Source organism: Oxyura jamaicensis, chromosome 1 (genome assembly GCF_011077185.1).
Source record: "Oxyura jamaicensis isolate SHBP4307 breed ruddy duck chromosome 1, BPBGC_Ojam_1.0, whole genome shotgun sequence".
Taxonomy (NCBI): Eukaryota; Metazoa; Chordata; class Aves; order Anseriformes; family Anatidae; genus Oxyura; species Oxyura jamaicensis.
Window position 1 is genome coordinate 182,771,349 of NC_048893.1, and position 26,201 is coordinate 182,797,549.

Genomic DNA, 26,201 nt, shown 5'->3' on the forward strand with positions numbered 1-26,201 from the left:
TAATGCATTTCAACAGCCAGCCGGTGTGGAAAGGTCTATTCTAACAAGATGCGCAATGTACTCGGTATCACAGTATCATGCAAAAGCCTCTACAAAAATAAATTTCTCTAAAAAAGGAGAAAAAAAAAAGGATCACTGTTACTCGTCAGCGCCGCAGTGGGGGCCAGGGGCGCGCTGACGGTGGTCGAAGCTGTGTCTGAGCCGCAGCCTGTGAAACCTGAGGGCATCCCCGGAAAGCTGGAGAGCAGCTCCCAGCTGGGCACTGCAGCACGGCTGTGCCACCCCACCCGTGCCCGTACCCCCCACGCTGTCCCACAGTCACCCACCCGCCTGCACGCACCGCCTGGCGCCTCCCTGCACCCTGGTGCTCAGGGCAGGACCGCGTGCAGGCTCTTCGCCCCTAGCAGAGCATAAAGCCATCCCACAGATCTCCCTTTCATTATTATTATTATTATTTTCATTTACGCCACGGGACATTTCCCCCCTGCTCGTTGTCGGAGCCCACAAGGGCCCCGCAGCCCTTCCCACCCCCGTGGGCAAGCAGGGGCGGTGCTCAGCCAGGGCGAGCTTTATTTTTTTGCTTCCAGGCGGAGAAGCCAAAGGTAGTTTAGCCAGACTTTTCCATGAATCTCAAAAGTGCTCCTTTGGGTAAAATTTAGAGGTGCAAAATGATAGGTAGATATGGAAGGAAAAGGCTTCTGACCTCATTTGCGCCCATGCAGTCCTCTGTGTTTCGCCTGGTGCTTCAGGGACCCCAAGCAGGCCCCCACAGCTCATCCTAACGCTCTTGGCCAGCAAAGGTCAAGGACCGAAGGAGTAATTTTCTCCTTCTTGCTTATGGGACTTGAAATAAATCAGAATGGACAGTAACCTCCAAGCAGAGAGTCTGACTATTTCCTAAACAGGTCAAGATAAAAGAAACCGAGGATTTCAAGACTCTAAAATTGACACACGTTAACCAGTAACCTCTCCCAAATTTACTAAAAACCTCAGGTTTCTCATCTCTAGCCTATCTCCACCTACAATACTGATGCTGGGAGCTAAAAAGCCGTGAACGGTATGCGTATCTCATCGGGTGTTCAATGCGAAGGTGACGGTGTTCAAGGCAGTACTGTCTGGGAATTTAAAAGTCGCTGGTGTTCACATTACGTAGAGTACCACTTGGTGGTCGCTTGGAAGGCGCTTCTACTTCTGTGTAACTTTCTCCTAGTTCGGGTATAAATACTCCTGGGAGGCTAAACAGAAATGCGTTTCGTTTAGATACAAGTCTTAGGCACGAGATAGAAAACTGCTGACTGTAATGAAAATATATCAGCACTTCGTAGTATCCAAGAATATAAAAAAATGTAATTCAGAACATCTTCAACTACATATATATGTGTGTGCGTCTATATATAGGTATAAAGGACCAGTACATCCATGTATATAAACACAGACACACATACGGCAATATTCACCACCGGAACCCTATTTGTGACTACCCTGAAATACTGCAGCAGCAGTTCAGTCCAATGAACCATTAATTTAGTATTTTCCAACTTCTGGCTCTAACCACAGTTCAAATGTGAACACATCGAGCTAAACGTTCGCTATCCTAACTCGCCGCTACCCTAACTTTTTGCTATCCTTTATTTATTTATTTATTGATTTATTTATTTTGCTGTCCTCTTTGCTACCCTAATCAACGTGCCAGAACCAGGAGCTCCTACGTGGGGACCCTAGGGGTGCCCTGCCTAGTGTAAAGCTATGCAGCTACGGAGCATGCTTGCAGCCACGAACCCTGGGCGCCCACGGATGGCGATGCTTCCTCGGAGGGTGAAGTTCAGCAGGGTGGAAATGCGAACGAGGCAGGGGGTCATCAGCACGCTGCTGCCGGATCATCGCCGCACGGTTCTGGCTTTGGCTGGAGAGGAGTTCCCCGACGAGCAGCGGTAGAAAGACGTGGAGGATGCGGGCGGGGATTTCACAGGGCTCACAGCTTCTCCCCCCTGCAGCTTCCAGAGGAGCTCCTCGTTCGTCCTGCTCAGCCTCTTCTTCTCCTCCACTTCTTTCTCGACGTATTCCTGAAGGTTCGCGTTCTCCTCTGATAATTGCCTGGGGAAGGGAGCGAGACAACGCATGAGGCTCGGTGGAGGGAAGATGGTGGTGGTAAAGGATGCTGCCCACCTCCCCTGTGCCATCCCACCTTACCCCCAGGGCTGCATCTGAGCTGCCCGAGCTGGGCACAGCTGTCCCAGGGTCCCTTCACTGCCACTGACCACACGCTCCGGGCACTTCAGATTTGGCCATTTTCCCATAGAGACAGCAGAGCAAAAATTGCTAAAGAAAAGTTGTGTATTTGTTTCTTTCTTTGGGTATTCAAAAGGAGTTAGGATGCTTGGCTGAGGCAAGTGCTCAGCCTCTCCCAGTGTAGGAAGGATGCAGGTTTGGGGTGTGGGGGGGGAGCTGAAGAGCCCCCCATCATGCTGCGTGGTGGGCAGCCGGGGCTGCAAAGCGTGCCAGGTCCATCCCTGTCCCATTTTTGCACCTGGCCTTGGGCACCAGCACCTGGAGAGGCCTTCAGAGCTGGTCCTGGACACCTAGCTTGGGGATACAGGTATGTACAGTGACTTCAGGTGTCCCTTTCCCATCAGAATGCTCATGGCTGAGTTGGTTTCAGCCCCGAGTGCAATTGTGCAACGTTACCTGCCCCCACTCAGCATGTGGAGGATGCAGCTGCCCAGCACGGTGCTGTGGTCCCCGTTTGCAGCATCTGCTCACTGGCACAAGAGTTTCTGCCTGGGAAAGTGCCCACAAGCCTTGGTGGAGCCAGCCAGCTGCTGGGATGGAGCCCAGAGCCTTGGGGCAGCAGGCACTTGTGCTCCCTGACCGTGCGACCCCTTGGCCAGAGCTCCTCTTCCAGGACCAGGAGGACAAGGGGCTCCAGGGACAACCCTGACACTAAATTTTGCCCAGCTCCTTTCCTGGGTACAGCCTGAAGCCTGCAGCAGCTGCCATGGACTGCTGACTCACTGTTCTTGTGTCCTCAGAAGTCTCTAGGGGCTTGGGGTGGTATTTCTGATTTTGTTAAAAATATTTTTAAAGGTTTTCTGCTTGTTTGGCCTAGTTTCCTACAGAAAGGGAGTTTAGGTGACCGTGCACGTGTCTGTTCCTCTCCCACTCCCCTGGAAAGCTGGAATCACAAAGCAGCAGCTCTTTCAGATACTGAAAGATATGAGTTGCTAGAAGATTTTGGACAGCTATTTGCCCAGCAGAGGAGAAAAATCCTATCCATGACCCCACTAGGGAAGCAGCTGTGGCATGAGCACACAGTCCAAACAGCGAGAGGAAGCCCACAGGGGAGCTCCCCCTGTAGAAATAACTCTTTTTAATTTTAAGCCTTGTGTGCTGGGAATTTGTGCTGTGTCATCTGAGGTGATGTGACTTGGACACCGGCACAGCCAGTGGTGCCGGCAACCTTCACACGGCATCCTCCGGTGTCTGCACTGCGGGGAGGGACCTGGGCAGGGGCAACATCGCGGCCCACAGGAGGTGCACGTGTCCCTTCAGCACCTCGTCATCCATCAGGCAGACGGAGGAAGAGATGCGATGTAAAGGCAAAGGTGTTCTTGCCACAGAAGTTTGTACCTTGAAATATATCTTGTTTTCAGACCTAACCCAGCTGGGAAAGCCTTTATTCCCAACACCACAGATGTTAGGATCACTCGTGTTCCTCTCCTGACAGTTTAAATAGCTGTGACAAATCACGGTGGAAACCATAGCAACGAAACCACAGAGGTGTGCAGGGGCACACCGATGTGATCGGGATGTGGGGGAAGGTTCTTGGGTTGTGCCCTCAACTCACATTGAGGTGAGCAAGCACCTGCCTAGGCTATGCCAGTGGAGATCAGACACCATCCTGGTCGTCTTTATTTCCAGGGTGCTGCAAGCTACCATTCCTCAAGTGTCCACAGTCCAAAAGACCAGGAAAAAAATAAATAGATAAAAATAAAAATTGACCTTCCAAGCTGACCTAAAATTCCAGGGAAGGGAGGGTGCCGTTCCCCCAACCAAGCACCAAACCAGGTGGCACCTTGGCCGCTGTGATAGGCATGGAGCGAGACCGGCCCTTCCGTAGCACAGCTCACCCAGCCCACAACAGATGTCTCTAGCTGGTCTGGTGAACCAGACCTTAAAAATTTATTTTCCCCAGTCACTGAAAGGTGACCACTTCAGTGACATGTGCGTTATAGATATAGGCTCGGGTTGGAGGGACCTCAAAGGTCATCTTGTCCTATCCTCGCTGCCTTCTGACCAACGAGTTTCGTGGCACTGGGATAAGAAGCAACTGGCAACTGTGATCTCAGCACCATGCCAGAATCATGCAAATTATTTTGTATAGACACACGGCCCTATGGTAAAGTAAGCAAACCCTGATATAAAAAGGATCTGTTAATAAAACAGGCAGATCAGGAGAAATATATACTTTCAGGAGAAATATACTTAGTTTTTCTCCTTCTGAAATAAGTGTCAGCCTAGGGCAGTTAAATCTGCAGTCTCCTTCCAAGCTCACACAGACAGCAAGTATCTCACAAACCTTGTTATGACAGTATTTTGCTCAATCCTGGCTCTGAGTTCTTCATTCTGCTGTTGCAGCACAGTGATTTTTTCTTCCAGGATTAAATTTTTTTCAGCCTGCAACAAAATAAGTTTTTTTTTAAATTCTGAAGAAATGCCAAAGCCTACTGCAAGAAGATTTGTCCTTTATCTTTATTTGTCCCTGGAGCAACTTCTGAAATCTGCGGATAGTTGGAGGTGGTCATCTTGACTGCAGATGAGGTCTGACTTGAAGAACGTCATCCTGGTGAAGTAGGCAGCAGCAGAGCTCCGAGGGGGGGCAGAGCTGAATGAGCCCTTATTTCTAACTGAGGAGGAGGAGGGTCCTAGCCTAGGCCAGCCTGAATAAAACATCTCCCCTCCCGTGATGCCCTCATAACTTCCATCCCCAGGGAGCCAGCACTACCAGAATTACAGCTCCCTGGGTCTGGGCAGGAAGGAGTTACCCACCAGGATAGCCTTGGACTGCTGCTGCCTTCATGTTAGGTGGGCTGCCCTTTGGAATCACTTCTTTCCACTGCTGACAACATCAGCTTAAATGACTGCCTTAAACTAGGCATTTACCTTACAGCTGCAATTAGGTGAAATGAATCCTCTCCCAGGAGTAGGTAGCTTGTACCTGGGACAGCCCAAGGACAGAGTTTGAGGATGTCACCAGCAGTGTATTAAAACATCACGAAGATGTTCATAAGCATGCACCATGGCCTCAGATGCCCTGTCTTTCACAAGTTTTGAATTTGACATACTTTATCACCGTAGTTCTCTCTTTTTTTAATTATTATTTATTTTTTTCCCCAGCAGTTTGAATGTTGCTGAGTTCAACACTTTTGGAAGAAAACAAGATATCGCAGGGCGACCTTATCCCTGGGTGAGCTCGGTTATTGAATTTCCCTGCCTTTTAGAAAGAATCAAAATGCTGTGCACTGGGGTTAGCTAACTCACACTTTAAGGTGGAGGCATCAGTTTTAAGCAGCAATTTCCAGCCTGTGCAGGTAACAGTAAAGGATGATGCTGATTCTTAGGCCCATCCAGCCTGGCCTTGAACACCTCCAGGGATGGGGCATCTACAACTTCTCTGGGCAGCCTGTGCCAGGGCTTTACCATCCTCATAATAAAGAATTTCTTCCTAATATCTAACTGAAATCTACCTTCTTTTAGTTTAAAGCCATTAATGGGCAAGTCAGTTCAGGCAGGCCATCAATCAGCCTTACCCAACCCTGCTTCTTGCAGGGCACAGCCTTTTTGGGACCCTCTCACCCAACTGAGCCTGTGTTGGAAATGTCCTCCTGCTCCCTCGTGAGGCTCTCCATCTCCCAGAGCCTTTGGAGAAGCCCTGTAAGTGGCTGGCACTTATAAAGGCAGATCATCAAACAGAAAGCAGCTGTACCCTTGGACCAGAGTAGATCAAGTGTTTTACTGTGATAAAGGGCAGGAGCAGGACTGTGTGCTTGTTTGTGGTTAATTAGCAAAAGCAACTAAATGACCAGAAACCATGTAGGCCATTGGTTATATATATATATATATATATACATATGTATATATTTCCAGTATAACTCCACTGTGTGTGTTTTCAGATGCTGGCTTGGCTCCAGGAGGAAGGAGCACAGTTAACAAATCTCAGCTGTAAGGAGACATTTTTCTCCACATCCACTTACTCAAGCATCTGTTCAGCAAAATAATCATCTGAGTTCTTAAATTTCCCCGTAAATGGAAACAAATCTCGCTGAACGCTGTGCTGAACCAGCTGTCCTGGCTCCCCAGCTGAGGCAATGCCTCATCCTGTCACCACGCTCTGCACTCACTGTCACTGCAGGTTATCCCTCTCAAAATGAATCCCCTCTCCAATAAAAAGTGTAATATATGGCGAGCTGGGGAGCTCTTCCTCAGGGACCCCCACAAGCAAAGGATGAGAAAACAGTGCAGTCTGCAGGACAACATTGCTTTAGGGTTGGAGGGAGCTTTCCTAGCGTGAGTTTTGCTAGGGACTGCTGAATAGTGCCTAATTCATACCTGTGGCTGGGCGCTCCCTGAATGGCTGCATGACCAGCAGCAGGACACACACGGCTGGACCTTCCTCCACTTGCCCTAAATGTCCACCTGGCTCCTGCAGGGGTGTGCAGGCTGGCGCACAGGATTAAGCCCTGGAGTACCACGGTGCTCCCCATCCATCATTTGCCACTCACCTCCCTAACACAGGGGCTGACCACATGGAAATGCAGCACAGACCAACAGGGGTGTGGGAGAAGTCAAGGGTATCATGGGTGGGTAAAGGGATGGGGAAAGATCCCAATTTCTGGGCAAAAACCTGAGATGTCGTAGTAGGAGAAACTATGTGGTTGGCAGTGGAAAAACAGATAGACATTTACGGACCCCTCAGCCTATATCTTCCCTGACCCCAAATGTTTTTCTCACCCCTTTTAAATTCATCTGCTGTAACCAAACTTTTACTTTTCTACTTCTGGTATGTCTCCTCTGGAGGAAAAATGACAACTCACTTGTTTTTCTAGCTCCATAATCTTCTTCTCCTGTTCATGAATCTGATGGTTCTTCATTTCCAGAACATGTTTCAGGCTCTTCAGATCTTTTTCTAAGTGCAGATATGGAGCTCGTGCAATCTAGGAAATATACCAGTGATTTGTATGTGTTGGCCATAAATGCATCTACAGTCATAAGGTAAGGTTTTCCCAGTCTACCTAATGGTTTAGGAGTGTCAGTGCTGTGAAAGGCAGATGCACTTGGGTCTCCCCAGCCCATCTGAACCCTCATATTGTCTCCTAGCACATCCTTTTATCCTAAAGAGCCAATGGTACCTTCCTTTTGACCAGCCTCGTGGCTTGGATGGGATACCAGGTTGTTTGGCAGCTTAATTCCTGCTCACAGTCTGGGACCTGATGGGGTGTTTTATAACTGGGCAGAGAAGTTTGCTTGCAAAAAGTTCAACTATGAAATTGAAGAAAGAGACAGATATTGGGCAAGGGGGCTGGAGGTAAAACATCTGGTGTTCTGCCTTGCCTGCACTGCATCACGGTGCTTGTTGGCAAAGATCAAGCCTGTGGTGGGAGAAAGAACAGTGATTCCTGTCAATAAGATATTTCTCTTCTCTGCTCAGGAACTTCGGATGTAGGGAATACTGGGACTCAGCTCATTGGCAGATGATGTGCTCTGAATGATACTGATGAATTACTGCTGCTGACTTAAGCTTTTCTGTAATTTTTTCTACTGTAACTCACTCCAGTGAACTGTCTGGGAGTTACAGGCATGCACGTCACTGTGACACAGCAGAATTTGTCCTTTCATGTAAATTAAATACTGCAGCAGGGATGGAAGGGCCTGGTGCTGCCTGTTTCCCATGGCCAAGCTGCTTTCAGACAGACACCTGCACTCCTTTCCTTAGGAGTTGTCCCCTCCTGAGCTACATCTTTTGGGTGAAAGAATGGAGGGTAGACATATACTCAAAAGATGATTGAAAATGGCCCAATGTTGAGGGAGAGTTCTGTGTATTCAGACCTAGGCTAAGATTGTTGACTGTCCCCAGAGCTCAAGATCTGGGGTCCTGGCTGGGGCCTGTGCCCCAGTCCCTGGGGCTGCGATCCCATTGCTAACCGCGTGATCTGTGCCACACATAGGAGCACGTATCTTGGTGACTACATAATTACAGTGGCCATTTACCTTCAGCTGCTCCTCAGTGCTTTTCTTCAAAGCCTCTTCAAACCGATCTGCTTTAGCCTTCAGAGATTGGTTCTGGAAGGTGAGGGTGTCAATCTGGTCCTGCAGGGGAGGAGAAATGACCACACCACCAAGTTATCACCCCTCAAACGCTCACACAAGTCCATCTGCACTGTGAAACCACCAGGGGACCTGAACAAGGCTCAGAAACCACTGCCAGGTGGATTTTTTTACCTGAGGCCACTTGAACATGCAGTGGGGTTTTCCACAGCCCAGTGCCTCAGGGAATCCCGAAATCCTTGCAGTGCCTGCGGCTAGCTGATGCTGGCTGGCACAACTTCTTGAAATGTCTCTGATGCTAAATCACCCCATCACCTCAGGATAGATAAGAACAACCATGCCCTTTCTTAAGACAGCTGGCATTTACGCTGCAGGCAAGAAAGAGATCTTTTGTGCAGCCCTTAGAGTCTGAACGAGGCAGTAGAGATACCCTCTCCTGCTTCTTTCACCTTTGTAGGCAAAACTCCAGATTACCTGGGGGCTTTTAGCACGATAATAAGCGAGGAGGAGTCAGTGGTGTGGGCTTTGAGTGACAGCCATTTCATCCCAAAGCCATCTGCAAGAACAACGTGCTATTTTAAGGAACTGTATTTCTGTTACCACGGAAGGCATCCCTGCTACTTCTGTACAGACCACACCTGTAAATGTCACAGTTGCTGTGAGGCCAGTACTCTCATATATTTTATGTCTGTAATTTCTAAGCTGTAGCATTACATCAGTGCTTGTTGCAGAACTGCTGACATGCCTCAAACTGTGGAAGCTGCATGGAGGCAGTGACAATTGCTGCATGCACCACTATACACTGGTCAGGGTTAAAAAAAAGGAATGAATCTCTCCTTACAAAATCAAACAAAGCTCACATTATTTGCTCTGGCATCTTTACTTGTTCACAATTTTTTTCAAAATTTAGCATGAATGATGGGGACATGCTTCTCCCTCCCCTCCCCAGGACTGCTTCATCTAGGGAGTGAGAGCTGCAGGGAGTTATCAGAAGGGCTGGAAAAGCTGAAGTGATCTTAAGCTTGGTTAGTGGGTGTGAGAGATGTGGTGTGCGGGGTCACAGACAGCTCTTCCCTGTCATAGAGGGGAAAATCTGGACTTTGCTCCTCCTGGCTTCAGTGCAGCAACAGTCAGAAAGGTGAAAAGTGAAAAGGTGAAAAGTTTTCTTAGCTTTATCCAGCTGCATTTCCCTCCCTTTAGGTTTGCCTAGCTCTGCAACATCGGTTCGGGGTGGGAATAACGGAACTGCTAACCTGGAGTGACAGCCGCAGCTTTTCAAAATTCTCTTTTAATTGTGTTTTTTCCAGCTCGTGAGCAGCAACCAGTTCTGCGGAAGACACACAGACATGACATTGCTTGGTGAAGTCTGGCACACCAGGATCCGAGAGCACAGAAAGAGAGTGAGCCAAGCACAAATTCAGTCTGAAAATGGGCAACTTAACACTTCAGAGTGAATGTCCCCAAGTCAAGGGATTTGATATTGGATATATTTACAAGTTTGTGATGCGAGTTCTTTCAGGTAATAGAAAGAGGAGCCAGCAACTCAGATGCATGCAAAAATACAAATGAGGGAGCTGTGACAGAGGACCTGTGAGATTTACTCCTCTAGTGAGTAAACTGGCAGACCCTGGAGACAAAAACGAAATCCTCTATTTATATTACACAATTAAAGGCTTCACTCCTAGAATAAGTCACCTTGGACTTATTAACAAACAGAAGTTTGATAACCAAAGTGGAACAAAGTTTAATGTCTAGCCTAATGGTATGAAACTGGCATTCGGTCCAGTAGCAGCACCTACCTTTTAGCATACAGATGCCCTGTTTTGTGCCTTTTCACCCAACCACCGTGGGCATCTGCAGTGATGATGCAGAGCCCGCAGCTTTTGCAGTGCCCCTTCCAGGCACAGGAGGGCACTCGGCACCCACAGCAGCTGCACGGGGCACGCTCTGGCCTCTAACCCCTTCATGACCAGGTTTTATCATCAGGAAATACTGACAAAAACGGATAGATAAGAATATCCTCAAGCAAGGAAAAGTTTTTCTTTTTTTCTTTTCTTTTTTTTTTTTTTTTTAATTTTCGAAATGGTATATTTTAATTTTATATTTGGTACTGTAGACACCACCTCTGCCTGCAGGAGAGGGGAACTGGCTGTTCTCAGCTAATATTGCAATATTGCTCTCTGGATTGTGTGTCTAAATGGTTCAGTGCACAGCTAAGCAATACTGCTCTGTTTGGGAAAAGCTGTGGGAAAACCTACTAGAGCTATTCCAAATTAAGTCCTCGTGCTTCTTTGTAAAAAAATAAATAATAATAAAAAAATGAAGGGAGATTGAACAGATGAGTGATAAATGTCAAGCTAAGACATGCACAAAGACATGTTTAGACACTGAACTTTGGGCAGCATCAAATCCCACGGAAAAGCCATATGACAAAATAAGAAGGAGCAGTGCTGAAGTGCGGACTTGCAGCAGCATGGCTCTGCTCTGCTCAGCACGGCTGGGCTTTCCTTGCTGAAAATGATGATTCCTGTTTTCAGAAGCAGTGTAGGCATTTACGCACTGGTATTGAGGGGTGTTAAATAAGCTCTAGCCTCCTGATTAGGCACGCTGGCTCTTGAGAAAAGCCTGTTGGTGAAGTGAGGTGGAACCTGGACTCTGCTCAGCAACCCACGCAGAAAGCCTTGTTTTTGTCCCAGAGACCCCTCAGATACCCTCAGGTGCAAGCTAGATGTTGTACGCACCGCATAGAGTGCTCCCTCACCCCTTGCACTTGTGGGCCACCCAGCATGAAAGCACCAGAGCAAGACAAACAGCTTACCTCGAATCTCACAGTCGTGCTCGTCCTGCAGTACCGCGATGGCCACGGTGTGGTTGTTTTCCAGCTGCAATACTGCAGCTTCGTGGGCAGCTGTGATATCGGCCACCTGTGGCAACGACAGCGAGCGGAGACACAGGCACATGGTTAGACATGCTGTGGCACACCAATAAGACACTGCTGGGCAGCTGCAGTGAGCTGGAAACAGAAAAAGGATCCCTGCAAATGAGCCAGTTTTATTCATTGAAAAAGCAGCATGTTGACCCCTTGAGTGGTAGCGTGTAGTCACAGATGCTTGTGTTATCACTCTTTCAACTTAACGGTGGTAGATGAGGTGCATAAGAAAGCACAAGGCAGAAATACCCTGAAGTGAAAAAAGGAAATGTTGAAAAATCCGAGAAATCCATTAACCTAAATGATATTCATAACCTGACTCCCTCTGATGGTCAGATAAACTCGCATGGTTCTGGGTAATCCTGGTTTTTGTCTTTGTGGCTCTCTGCTGCAATGAATTTTATGGTGAGGTCTTGAATTAACTTCCATGGAAAGTGCCTATGAATTATTTATAGTTGTAAAATATTTATGTCTAGAGAAACATTGAAATTATTGTGAGTATATAAAATGAATCGCAATCTATCATCCTTTTACTGCAAAACGAGCATCCCACTAAGTCGCCAGGACCTAAATTCCAACATCCTCCCAAAGCATGGATTTTGAGTCCATGTCCAATAAACAGATGAAAGACGTGACAGCACCTTTTTCAATAGAAGTGTGTTTTTATTTTTCAAGTCCTCTCGTCAAACTGCACGTGCACATATTTTTGATAGACTAGAGGTGATAGACAAATACACATACAAGACCAAGAACTTTAAATCCTGGGTGTGTGAGGAAGACCCCTCATTCACAGGGGTGCTCCAGTACCAGTAAAAGCCCCCGTGCATCCCACCTGCAGCCTTCTCCTAGCCTCAGTCCAGCTCTGCAGTTCACAAGAAAGAAAATGTTTTATAAATTGGAGAAGAATATATAAAAACCACAATTTCTGACTGGTCCCTGCAAACAGCTGGCAGTGGCCTTGCAGTGTGTGCTGACTATGAGGCTCACCCCAGCTCAGCCCTGCAGCAGCACCATTTGGCAGCTATGTCCAGGTGGTGAAACAAACACAGCCCGCCTGGGTCACCTCCATACTGCTTGTGGTGTTCTTTCTAGAGAGGATTCATCTTGCAGACAGAGACCCAGAGGTGAGGCTGGAAGTAAGCTACCCTTGAAGCAGCTCAGATGACCCAGGGTCCAAGGCTCAGACTTTGCTCCCTGGTTTTGTTTTTGTCAGCAGCTGTCCAAGAGGAAATAAAATGGGACTGCCAGCTCTGAAAAGATGGACATTAGAGGGGAATGGCTTCAGAAAAGCCTTGAAGTTCACCTCCAGTTCCTCGGGGTTTCAGGTAACCTCCAAAGCAGTTTCTGAGTGCTGCCCACTGATGACCTGATTTGCTTTTCCAGGTTTTGTAATCACAGTGGTGTGATTCCTTATATTGAAGGCATCATCTGTGATATCTGGCAATGCAGAGTCAAGCTGTTCTCCTTTTACAAAGAAACAGCTGTTCATTGCAAAGCCACTTCGCTTTAGACAGCTTTTTTTTTTGTCCACTGTTATGTTAAATAATGGTAGACACTCAGCCAAGCGCATCTTGACTGGAATAGATGTTATTTCCCTGCATTTAACCGTCGAACACGTGTTAGATTACCCGCCAGAAGCACCATTTCCAATCAGACTGGAGAAGGCATTCTCTTAGAATGAAAAACAAGCACTGAACATGAAATTTAAAATGATACAAATTCATTTTCATAATACCATGGGAGACGACTTGGTGGTGGAGTTCACAAAAAAACGTGGGGCTCGGCTTGCTGGTGTGTTGCATGGAAGAGCAGGGCAAGGGGGGGGTTAGATCACTCAACGGGCTGCTGACGGGATATGAACTCTCACTTGACTTCTCCCCAAGCACAACGTCCTCGTTTAGGATGTCTGCATGCCTCATGAGCCTTGCCACACTCTTCACCTCGCCCTTGGTTAAGTCTTTTTTCCTGCACTAATTGCTCCTCGGCTCAGCAGCACCCCATAGGAATGATTATGCTCAACTCCGACGCCCTCGCGAGGTGAAGGGGTCTCCTTTCTCTGCCACCATCCTTGGCAGGTTATTTATCTATAGGGCCAATTAAATAGGTTCTAGTTTTCAAATGGACTCCAGGGATTTTTCTGTCTTCTGTACGTTTTATACTCCCATACCAAATGACTCCTTTTAATCTTCCAGCTTGACCCCTGCCTGCAGTTTTTCATAGCAAACAGTCTGCTTGGCACCTGGAAGCTGATCCCTTGTATCTCATTCCAGCTCTGCCACTAACTCTACAGGCTCGATCAACTCAACGAAACACTGTCACAGCATCTCCTGGCTATAAAAAGAAGCTTAGCTGGGATTTTTAAGGATTAATAAACTTAAATCAAGAGGTGGCTCTAGGGGGAGAAGTCTGACAGTCAGGGTGACAAAGTTTGAGCTGAGCAGCTTGAGTGAGAAACTCTGGCCATCCAGGAGCACAGATTTATTTTTACAATTTTGCCCTTAGTTGCAAGGAAGACAGAGAAGTATTGGGATGCACTGGCACACCTGGCCAGTGATCAGCACCGGGGCTGAATGACTATTGTCCCTCGAGAAGCCTTGTGTGTTTTTTGTTAAGCTCAGAGCCAGGGGCTTCTCTCCACAGGGTCAGCTCTGTGAGTAGAGCAGGGGATGAAGAACCACAGATTACAAACCCTCTGGGTCTGCAGCTGTTAGGGATCCTTATTTCTCAGGCAACAAGGTTCATAGGCTAGCAGAATTCTTATCCTCTTCAAGGGCAGTGAGGCTAAGAAGTGCTGCAGGTGAGCAGCTTTCCAACCAGGTCTGTCAGCCTCTCCTACCAGAGAGAGGTGAACACCAGATGGGTGTGTACAGCTGAGTATGAACTGGGAAGAAAAACCTACTAAAACTCCTCGTGATATGCTGGAGGAACCATGGATTGAAAAGACAGAGATACAAGGGTACCCACAACAGTGGTTTCAAAGCAGTGAAGAGAAATATTGGCATTATCTCCTGTAATTCTGTGAACAAAGAGTTGTGGAGCAAACCAAAGGACTGGAGGAGGGAGAACATTTGCCCCTCAAAGGGAAAAATGTGTTTCCATTGCTTCAGTGTGATGATTAATAGAACCATAATAGATGGGAACGTTAGAAAAAATGAGCATACTGATAGACAAGTCCTACTCTGACTTGTGTAACCCACACTTGCAGGGATCAGCCTGAGGGGAAAAAAATCACCATCCATCCTTGTGGTCCTGGGAGCTTGCAGGAACACTTCAAAGAGAAGTGGAGGCAAAAAAAAAAATGACTTGCAGGACTAATTCATTCACAAATGCTAATGCCTGATAATCCAGGAGAGGCAAGGCTTGCAGGTAGAGCTAGTGTCTCTTGAAAGACAAACAGGCATGCTGACACAGGGAAGGGGAAAAAAAGAAAGCCAAAGCTTTTGGGAACGCCACTCCTCCTTCATATCAGAAACTAAAGCAGAAAATTTGAGGGCCTTTGCAGGAAAACCATCTTTCATAAACTGAAATGAGAACCAAGAGACATGGCTCAGCACAGATGCTACACACTCGTAAAGAAAGATTTTGAAAACTCTAGTTTAGGGCACAAAGAACTATTTTACAGCACCTTCTAACACATCTTTAAAAATCAATACACTAACAGAAAAGGGTAGTTTGTCCAGGACAGAAGAGCCCAGTTACACGAAGCCTTTGTGTTGCACTCTACAAGCTCTGCAAATCAATAGCAACTAACAGGCACAGCAATTAAAATAGATAAAATCCAGAGAGAGTGCTTCAGACTCCCCCATAGAGGAATCAACCGAAATCCTTACACAGGAGAAAGAAGAAGAAACACCCTCAGAAAAGACATTTGCTGGAATCAGCTGTCAAAGTTTACGAGTCCATTGATGGCAGAGCAAACGAACAAGAACCCAGCCAGCATCTTGGGGTGGGAGCTGCGGGGAGGGGAGGTTTTGCTGACAGCTCCCTTTCAAGGGAAAGCTACAAAGGAGCCCGTAACACAGCTCTGCTGCACAGAGCCCAGCTGCACACAGCGCTCCTGTCCCCTCTGCTTTCACCGTGGCACCTGGGGCAGCAGGGACAGGGGCTGGAGTGCTGTATGTCTGTCTGGGTGTCTGGGTGTCTACATGTCTGTGTGTCTGTGTGACTGTGCGGTGCCCAGCTCTGCTGCATCATTGGCATCATGCAGTAAATCTAGCACCAGGCAGCCATGACACAAGTGACATAAAACTGTCATCACCTCGGTTTCTATTTGTGCTCCCATCCCAGGAATTTTACAGTACATCAAGGACAGGGAGTAAATGGTGTCATCTCCCTTTTGAACAAATGCTTGAGCTTAAAGGCCCTGGGCTGCAGTCTCTGCTGTGCCCCAGCTTGATGCTTTCCCCTCCCTTGAGCTCAGTGCAGGGTAGCCCCTTCTCCTGCTGGCTCCTGGAGGAGCTTCAGCTACAGCAACACAATGATGCACCAGCCTTTACTTCTTAAACCCACTAAATGAGCTTGGGCACAGGCTCAACTGATGCAGCTAGTTTGCTTCCAAGCCCACAGCAAGCCCTGTCACCATCCTTGGTGGGGGGAACAGCATGGGGCATGCCCACAGAGCATGTGGACATAAAGCCTTCTCCTCGACCTTCAGTCACATCCATCCATCTCACAGACCACGTCTGCACTACTGAGTGTCGCTGACAATTTACATGGCCTCAGAGAGGGAAAAACTCACTCTCCGCCTCCAGCTGCTATGGGGCTGGTGAGAACGATGCTTGCAAGCAGGGGGCTGCTGGTTGGACCTGTGCTTTGCAGATGAGTGGGCTTTGCTGGGTGCCATGCCCATAGCAGTGGTGTCTGTGGCATGTCACAGCTTTATCTTCATGCTGGAGATCAGCAATGTATTTCATTACCTGAACTCAGTACTGGCATGGTCTGCTTTTCAACAGCAGACAGGTTGGAACTGACCTGGTGCTGATGCTGGGACCTGACGCGCTCCAGCTGCAGCCTGTGCTGCTCCTGCAGGCTCTCCATCTTGGCGCTGTACTCCTCTCGCAGCCGCTGCTCCAGCACCTGCAGCTCCTCCTGCTGCTGCCAGTGAAGCTTCCTCGCCTCCTCCTCGAAGCGCCTCTCCAGCTCCTCCTTCTCGCTCTGTAGTTTCTTCCATCTCGCCGTGTTGAGGGCTGAGGACACCAGACCACACATTCAGAGAGTGGTGGCACCAGGTCTGTGCAGCACTGAGCACAGTGGTTCTCACCAGCACTAGGTCTTCCACGAACACCAGCCATAAACAGGCTCTCACAGACCCCTCTCTGCCTCCCACAGACCCTTCACTGCCTCCCTCACCCTAATACACATACACACAAGCATTTGTTTAAACAGAGGCACTGGCAGAGTCCTGCAAAACCCCTTGCAAAGCTGGGATCATAATAATAATAATAATAAAAAGCAGGGAACTCCATGGACTTCTCTCCCTCTGCAGGGATGTGGTCTCGTGGCCAGCACAGTCTTGGATTCGCAAATTGAGTCTCTGGGGCTTTTGCTTTGTCTTGGATTCCAGAAGTGGCATGTGAGACAATCACTTGACACAAAGCCTTTCATCTGTGGTACAAGATTTTCCTTATCTCATTCTCTCAAGCCATGGCCTTGGCCTCATCTCTACATGCATAGACATATTGGGAGGAAGAAGACGCCGGGTTCTTGGAGCATTGTGCGCACATTTTCTAGGGGGTGTCATTGGCCACTTGACTGAAAGAAGATGCATCTCATGCATCCTATTTTCCGTGTGTTAGAATTTTCTTACCCCATAGGCCTGTCTCTTATACCAGCTCCATCAATAACCTCTTAAAGCCATTAATGCATACTTGTAAGCATTTTAATACTCAAACCACTATCTTGCGTGCTTCATGGAATCAGAGAGCACTCAAGAAAAGCAATCAGAAAGTGTAAATTTTTTACACTTGTGAACTAACCCAGTGACCATGTCTCTAAACTCACAAGAGTGTCTACAACTTGTTTCTGGAGGTGCAACTCCAGCAGTTCCATCATGTCAGGCATGTTCAGTCTGTTTCCCCATTTTTTCCCTCCCCTGTATCATTCCCCGAGTCCCAGGATAGCAGTGCTACAGAGTGCTCCTCAGCTTTTTACTTTGCCACTGAATGGCTGTAATCAATTCAGATATTGAAGGCTTGATACAAGTTGGGCAAGTTCAGATGGACTGCATTTAGAGAGCAAGTCTGCTAATTTGCAAAGATCCAACAGGTAAGAAGTGATTAAAACAATCACGACCATAACACTCAGAACAACACTAGAGATAAACATATGTTTTAAATAGCACTGCTAGACCTTTTTTCTAATTTAGACCCATAGCTGGTTTAGAAAAATGTTAAGCTTTCAAATACACTATCACCAACTTTCTATGGCATCAGACTAAGCTTTACTCTGCAATGGTGCGGCCTCACCTCGAGTACTGTGTGTAGTTTTGGGCACCACTGTATAAAAAGGACATAAAACTATTAGAGAGTGTCCAAAGGAGGGCTACAATGGTGATGAAGGGTCTAGAGGGGAAGACGTATGAGGAACAGCTGCGGTCCCTTGGTTTGTGCAGCCCAGAGCAGAGCAGGCTGAGGGGAGGCCTCATGGCGGCCTGCAGCTCCCTCATGAGGGGAGCGGAGGGGCAGGCGCTGAGCTCTGCTCTCTGGGGACAGCGACAGGACCCGAGGGAACGGCATGGAGCTGGGACAGGGGAGGGTCAGGCTGGGTGTGAGGGAAAGGTTCTGCACCCAGAGGGTGGTCGGGCACTGGGACAGGCTCCCCAGGGCAGTGGTCATGGCACCAAGCCTGCTGGAGTTCAAAGAACATTTGGATGGTGCTCTCAGAGAATTGGTTTGGTTTTCAGATGGTCCTGTGTGGAGTCATGAGTTGGACTCAATGGTCTTTGTAGGTCCATTCCAACTTAGGATATTCTATGATTAAGCTCACTTTTACAGGATAGCAACCTTTTGTCTAAGTTGCCTGCTGCTGCGACCACAGCTCATATTAGATGTATCCATGCAAGCTACTTTGGGCACCCAGACTAACCATCCCCTTTCCCACACAGCTATTTTTCATCTAATTTTCAGCTCTGCTTCCTCACTTAGTGGCCAGTAACACCCAAACTTGTTCAGTACATCAAGACAGATATCACTGATGTGGTCCTGTTCTGATCCTGACATTTTCCAGATCATTAAAATGGATGCCGTGCCCCTTTCAAACTCCTCCTACTCCTTATAGAAAGGGAGAAAAGTGAGGCTGAACCAGTGAGCTTAGCACAGCAGCAATGGTATGTAGAAATCTTTCCCACCTGCCTCATACCTGAACTAGAACAGCTGTAATGTGTATAGTTATTAGCTGAAATGGCCTGTCTCTTGGCCATTTGGATTATAGCTGTACACTCTCTTTCTTTTGCTTTACCAGTTTTCCTTAGTGTGCAAAGCTACCACGGAGCTGGAGGACAAAGGGTAAAGCCTGCAGTTCTGGATTCAGAATAATTGAAACTTACTCAGGCTTTAAATTGGAGCTGTAATGAAACCTGTCTCTCTGCAGCCTCCCTAATGAGATTACCCAGTGCACAAGGAGGGCAGGCAATGAAGTGGCATGTTCCAACCAAAAGAAAGTCAATCTGAAACACTTTACTGAACCTGAAATGCTTTCCGTAACCTGAAACACAGAAGTGTTCATGCCTTGCAAATCAAATCCTGATGTAGAGGCAAAATGGAGGGAAGAGCAAAGTGGGAAAGGTGTGTCTGTGTGTCATTTACCCCAAAATGCTAACGGAGACAGGTAATGAGGCAATTTCCCAGGAAATTTGCTCTATGCTGAATATAAAACAACTTTAATGCCAGAAGGAGTGTTCCCTACCATTGTGTTCCAGACCTAGACCTTGTGCGTGAGGTGGAGAGGAAAAACTGAACCTTCTTAAACAGGGGGTGGTCCCCTGGGTCTGGGTCTGCTGGGACAGGAGGAGCAGGAGATACTCATGCAGACAAACACAAGGTCTGTGCCTCTCTTATCTGTCCTGGGAGCAGATAATGGCATGGGAGAGCCTGCCATGCTGGAGCCAGCTTTTAACCAGACTGAATCGCCTCCAGCATGGAGGCCTGAACAGAAGTTCCACTAATTTTGCTGGAAAATAGTGAATTTTGCTTTCAGACATCTGGATATGAATACTGTAAAACTGAGTTCCTTTTGTGGAAGAAAAAAATCAGTAAGAAAAGTTATACCTGTGCAATATCAACATGGAAAAAAAAGGCACAAGACAAGCAGAATCCAACTGCTATCAGCTGCTGTTGAGAAGAGTTAACAGCCTGGTTTTCTTTGTCCTTCTCTGTAGGTATTTCAATTGCTGCTTACACATTGGAAATGACTCTAACAGAAAATGGCATTTCCCAGGATTGCAGCCGTGCTGGGTTACATGAGAGCAACTGCCATTGCCTCCCTGCTCCCCGAGCTGGTCGTTTCCCTGTCTCATTACACTGCACAACAAATGAGCAAAACCCATTTCAGGCCAGGCTTGGAAGGTGAGGGAGAGGGAGATGTCACTAATGGACTGATCCTCCCGCACAAAGCCAGCCTGAGCTGCAGCCCAGCCTCTTTGCATTCCGCAGGGTAAGCCCCATGGGAGCTGGGGGGCTGATGTCATGCGTACCAGGACCAGCTACTTCTGACATGAGAAATGGGCTCTTCATCCTAAAGTGAGAGCAAACCATGCAGGCTGTATTCTTACTTCTGACCCTTAGCCACAGGGTCAAGACAAATCACAGAGCCCTCGCTCAGGCTGTCTCCTCTGATCAGGAGGCACATCCAGAGGGACCTGGTGCACGGGCTTTCAAACTCTTGCAGATTCAGACACTAGAGGTTTTAAATTCAATATCTGATTGTCTTCCATTTGTCCAGGCATTTATGCAAGTCCAGACCTCTCTCAACTCATTTCACATGTCATTTGTCTGACAGCAAAGGAACACGTAATTCTGGCATTTAATTTCCATTAGTTTGAGGGGAAACAGAAGGTGTTCAAAACCTCTTTATTCCAGGAGTCTCAGTGCTGCAGCTGAAAAGTACTTATATTTATAATTTATAAAGATGGGCATCTTGAGTATAGAACAATTGCTTGTAGTGTTTTTCTAGCCTTGTTATTTCTAGCAAAATACGTGAGGAAATCTTATTGCATAAAATAACAAGTCCCTCAGCATTTATAGAGCTGTAGACACACATTCCTCCCCGGGCTGAGAAGGGAGGAGCACTTTCTTTTTTCACTGCTTACCAGTTTCAGATGAGCTTTGCTACTTCACAGCTGTGCTAGAGGTAAAGGTGGATGGTATTATCCAAACCTAAATATCCTACCTGGGCCCAGAAGGGTACAGGTCTCCATAGGCTGTGTTTTGCACATGTGGATGTCTCATGTTCTCTAGGGCATCTCAAACAGCACTGGTCACCCATATGTGACCTCAGTCCCTGTTGTCTAAGATGTGCTTTGACACCTAGCTCACATGTAGACATTTAACATTAGGAGAATAATTGTGATTAAGGGGACACTCCTGGACATGAGCCTGCCAGAGCTGGATCATCCTCAATTCTTCTCTCTTCATTGACTCTATGGGGAACCTTGAGGACCAACCTACAGCAGACATCCAACTTTGCCCTGTCTGAAGCCAGGTGAGATGGATCTTCATACACAAGCTCCATCACTGTTATTGCTTAAGCAGTGATTTTATCTACCAAACAAAACTTCCTTAAAAATGCACTCTGACTCTTCTGAACAGTGGATTATATCTCATGGTTTCGTTGCTTTGTATACCAGAATCCTGCCATCAGTTTCTGTTGAAGCCATGAGACACTATGTGCTTTCAACACAAGGCACATTCAGCCCCTAAATAATAATTCTGAATTAGAGCTATTGTCTAAACAACTAAACATTGGACCAACCACCTGTACCAACCCTGACTAGTCTAGCACAGTTTTACTGATTCATCCAGACATTTTCATCTGTGAGTCTTACATGATGAAAATACACATGAGAAATCCGGAATTTCTAACCAACGCCCATGCTGTTCATGTGGGCTGATTAATTTTAAATGAACGAGAGACTGCTTATCAAAGTGACTGAGACAAGTCAGAACCACAACTTCATTGCAGTGAAAATAACCAAGTAGCTGGTTCGCTCTACATTTTTCCTAAATTTTTACCTCGAATTGCTTGTGATTGCTGTTGTCAAGTAAATGACTGTTTTGTTCTTTATGCGCACAAAGCTTGTCAGAACGGATAAAATACTGTACATCATACAGGCTCATCTGAAGATGAGAACAACACAACCCTTCTGTTATGCAGGTGGGATACGTGTCTCCACTAGCACCCAAAGCCTGCACTGCTTTAGAGACAGCAAAGAGCTGCACTGACAAGAACTGCTCCCATGTGCATGGCATTGGCCACCTCACCTTGCTCATAGATTTAAAACATAGTTTGTTTCACAACATTTCATAATTTTCTTCCAAAGGAAAGCAAGCTGTCCAGCATTTTTTGACTTACACTAAGATCCATGTTCACCATCCATATGTACTGATACATACCAGGAAGTGCACTACTGATGAATTGTTGCAGAGTGCAACACCTGCGTATGCTCACATTTTGGGGTATAATTGCAGAATATCCTTCCAATCTTTCTTAAAGACCACTAAAAAAGACCCAATAACTTTTCAACAAGAATTCTGGAAAACAGAAGAAAAGGTAGATCTATGAGACCACAATGCTGCCTCAAACCTCCCCTGGACTGAACCTGTGCAGGGTTTCTGTTTGCTTAAAACATGTACTCCTCCACTGCATGTCACTAAGGCAGGCTGAGGGAGTTGGGGTTGTTCAGCCTGGAGAAGAGCAGGCTCCGGGGAGACCTTACAGCAGCCTTACAGTGCCTAAAGGGAGCTACAGGAAAGCTGGGGAGGGACTCTTTGTCAGGGGTGTAGGGATAGGACAATGGGGGGGGTGGTTTTAAACTAAAGGAGAGTAAGTTTAGGTTAGATATAAGGAGGAAATTATTTACTCAGAGGGTGGTGAGGCTCTGGCACAGGTTGCCCAGAGAAGCTGTGGATGCCCCATCCCTGGAGGTGTTCAAGGCCAGGCTGGATGGGGCTTTGGGCAGCCTGGTCTGGTGGGAGGTGTCCCTGCTTTCAAATGGGGCCTTTCAAATGAGAAGTGGTATTTAACAGAGAGCTCCTTATGTGCTCTGCCTAAAGAAAGTGCTAGTAAAAGAAGCTCCTCTGTGAAAGCTGTGGGGACGCAAGGGAGGGATGAAGGCAGATATGAAGGTATAACTGGAAAAGCTATTTTGCTATTGCCACAGTATCCTTTGGCCAAGGGCATAATAAAACTTTGAAATGAGAACCAGCCTAAATATTTCAGAGGGGCACAGCAGGGAGCATAAGCTGTGGAGCATCAGAAAAGAGCTGTGCCCAGCTCTTCTGTGGTGGCTTGTCATGGGCAAAGTGAAGGCAAAGCATAGCCCAGCCTGCCAGGAAGGATCTACAGCCCTTCCCCCCCACACAGATGGTTGGCCTGAACCACTCTGTGCTACCCAGGCCATGCTCCTGCCACACGACATGATCCCCGCTCAGTGCCTGACCCAGCACCTGGGTCGCACAGCCAGGGAAAGCTGAGAGCTCCTGCTCAGAGATCCAGCAGTGGATGCACCATGTTTCGGTACTTGAGGTGTCCCCTGCCCTGACCATCCTCTCTCTGGGTGTCCTGTCTCCTCTCCATTTGAGCCCAGCATCATACCCATTCTCGGGAGATTTCAGCCAAAAACAACTCATTTTTTTTTTTTGCCGAACCCAGCACAAAGCTCACCTTCTCTTCCAAGAGGTGTGATGTCTTTACCCTATCCCTCTCTCTCCTGCTTGATCAGAAACCAAACAGAAATGTGGCACATGTGGAGACCCAGGGAATACACATACTGAATGTGACACATTGCATTTGCTGTCTTTAAACTGGGCAGAGGCTTCAGAGATTTTAATACTCAAGTTTTGAGCTTGCTGTCCTTCAGTTTGTAACTGGACTATGAAACATACAAACACAAGTAAGAGATGCATCCCCAGTCACTGTGCACAGTGGTCCCAAGCTCCCCCTTCTCATCACGCTGTGTTTTCTCACTTTTATTGTTACTTATGCTTTTATTGTTACTTTGCTTGTGCTACTTACCAACTTCATCCCTGATCTTTGCAATCTCCACTCCTAAATTGTTTATTTTCACAAGGGCATTTTCTTTCTGTTTAAGGAAGAAAAGAGAGAGAAAAATATATATAGTCCCCAGGTATATCCCAAATAAACACTTTTCACATGTTCATTCAGCAAAGCAGATTAGATTTATTCCTCAGATTTTTTTTGGGGGTGGCGGGGTGGGTAGGGAGGATTTTAATGAACTCATTCAGTTTATAAATCAAGCTTAGGAGCCACCACTCATTAGCCACAAATACTTTTGTTCTGGACAAATACACACGCTCTTGTGCACACGACAGCAGAGAATACACTAATTACCGCTACGTGTCTAAAAAGGCATTTGCATTTGTTCAGTCTGTGAGCCATGCATGGTTGGACTGCATGTACAAGATGGTATTCGTAGCTCTGTTGGATCTTCCATCTATTTGTGCCTGCATTTAGAATAGTGATACAATAACATAGTAATAGGCTCACACAGCTGAATTTGCAGAGCAGATTACCGTGCTTACACCATTTGAGACATGATGGGCATGCCCTACACATACAGACACCACTAATGGCCTGATGCTCATGCCTATTCCCACATTTACTTCTGGTGTTTTGTTGTCTGGAAAGGACAAGAGCTCCTTTCCTCCTAACCTGTCTCAAAAGAGATCAGGTTAACGAATTAAAACATGAGCTGGAGAAAGGAAAAATAAAACATAATTACATTAACAATGTTAAGGTTTTATTACCAAAATGCAAGGACTTTGGCAGTGGATATTTCATGAATGCTGTGCAAACTGACAAAGAAAACCCTCAGGAAAATCTCTAGGAGTTTGGTTTAATGCAGTAAATCCCAGCTTACTGACACAAGAGTAAAGGCACTTGAATTGGAAAATATCCTGACTCCTGTTAGGAAGAAGCCAAAGGAAACCATCCTGCTGGCCATGTCCCTGGTGATTAGGAAAACTAGATCAGGCTGCTATAAACATGTCCCAGGTTAGAAAAGACTGAGACTCTTTAAAGGGCACCACAAAATAATCACATTCAAGAGACAAGGCAGCATAGCAGCAAATGGAATTAAATCGACTCCTAGAAAGTAAATCTTTCAGTAATAAGCAAACAAGACCAATAATAATCTAATGAAAGTGGGAAAAAAAGTTTTCAGGGCCTAATGTTTCTCTTTATTTTTCCTGCATTTAACTTTAACGCTGTTAAGAGAAACACAGAACTGCTTTGGTTTTGGTAATACCAGAAAATTGTAATCCAGAATTCAAAGTAATCCCTTACACAGTGTCCTTTTTGGGGTAATTTCTACCAGTTCCAAGGACCTCACCTTCCAGAAAACCAAACCATCTGAGCTGTAAACCAAACCATCAGAGCTGACCAGAGAGTCCTGGGTGCCCGAGGAGCACCAAGCTACGTGGATGTCTTTCTTACTCAGGTATGAGAAGAAGCCAGACGAGCAGCGCTGGGCTTCTCCAAGCAGCTCCATACACTGCTGACTAATGCACAGGGCATTGTGTGCCAGGACTGCAGAGTCTCCAGACTGCATTAGGCTCAGAATAAAATGCAGTGGTTTTTAATATTTATTTATTTATTTATTCATTCCTGTAGTAAAAAACCCACAAAGAAATAATAATAATAATAATAATAATAATAATAAAAAAAAACAACTAAAAATAGCCTGGTATGTTAAAAATTATAGCCCCTCGCACAGACTCCTAAAACAGCAGTCTTGCAGAGATAACGTTTCCCCTTTTGGAGAATATCACTGCATCTGCCCATGCGGTCTGGTTAGCTCACTGAAGTCATTTTAGGAAGTGTTCTTGACAGACTGCCAGGACGGGTGCCCTTGAAGGCATGTGCATGGGGATGTACTTCATACAGGCACTTGCAGATGGGAAGCATCCACTCAGGTTACCAGCTCCCAGAATTTAAAACAATTTAGGGCGAGGGAGCCCCATATAAATCACTGCCAGCACCTACAGACGAGCAGAACTCAATGGGATTGCTATTATTCTACTTACATGGAGAAAACAAAAAGTAAGCTTAGAAAAAAAACAAACACATCCTAGTTAAAAAAAGTTGTTAAAATTTTGCTCCCACGTAAGAAATACTACAGACTCCTTTTTTTTTTTTTTTTTTTCATTATCTTAGATAAGGTTTATCCGATCCCTGAGGATGCTCTCCAGAGGACTGGAGAGTCACCATGGTGCCAGCTTTAAGATGCTGTCCCATAACTCATCCTCAAGCATGGGCAGCATCCCACTGTGACAGTGGGGCTGTCTCTGGGGCTATCTCGAGAGGCAAGGTGTAGTTTTGGCTAATCTATGTACCAGCCTCGTTATTTCCTGAATGTACACTTACAAATCCTTGACATTTTCTGGTACTGTAACCTGCTTTGTCAGTGCAAAGTGATCGGTTTGGACTGCACGTGTTCCTGGGACCAGTGTCAATGCAACACTAATAGGAAATGAAAAAGACTCTACACAGCGCTCCAGTACAGCCAGGGAACTGGGAATGCCAGTGCTCAGGAAACCAAATGTTACAGTAGAGCAAAACGGGATCTGATTTGAAAATGAAAAGCTATCAGGTCCAAGGCAGAGACTCACAGGGGTCCACTGTCAAAACATCAAATCAGTTAAGAAATTCATGGGCACGCAAGGTAACGTCTGCCAAACCAAATGTGCAAGAAACAAAATTAACGGGCTATCCCATT

At 46.6% G+C, this 26,201-nt stretch overlaps 1 protein-coding gene across 5 annotated transcripts in view; it reads right to left on the minus strand.

Moving 5' to 3' along the window:
• Nucleotides 1-438: 438 nt before the first annotated feature.
• MTUS2 (microtubule associated scaffold protein 2) overlaps nt 439-26,201 on the minus strand; it is a 281,311-nt gene continuing 255,548 nt past the window's right edge. For all 5 annotated transcript variants that reach the window (XM_035325335.1, XM_035325340.1, XM_035325349.1 and 2 more), the window contains 8 exons: nt 23,480-23,546; nt 16,223-16,437; nt 11,141-11,246; nt 9,576-9,649; nt 8,266-8,364; nt 7,092-7,211; nt 4,577-4,674; nt 439-2,094 (listed from right to left, as the gene is read on the minus strand). In XM_035325335.1, coding sequence (XP_035181226.1) covers nt 1,878-2,094; nt 4,577-4,674; nt 7,092-7,211; nt 8,266-8,364; nt 9,576-9,649; nt 11,141-11,246; nt 16,223-16,437; nt 23,480-23,546 — 996 coding nt within the window. In that variant the 3' untranslated portion in view covers nt 439-1,877. The remainder of the gene's footprint in view (nt 2,095-4,576; nt 4,675-7,091; nt 7,212-8,265; nt 8,365-9,575; nt 9,650-11,140; nt 11,247-16,222; nt 16,438-23,479; nt 23,547-26,201) is intronic.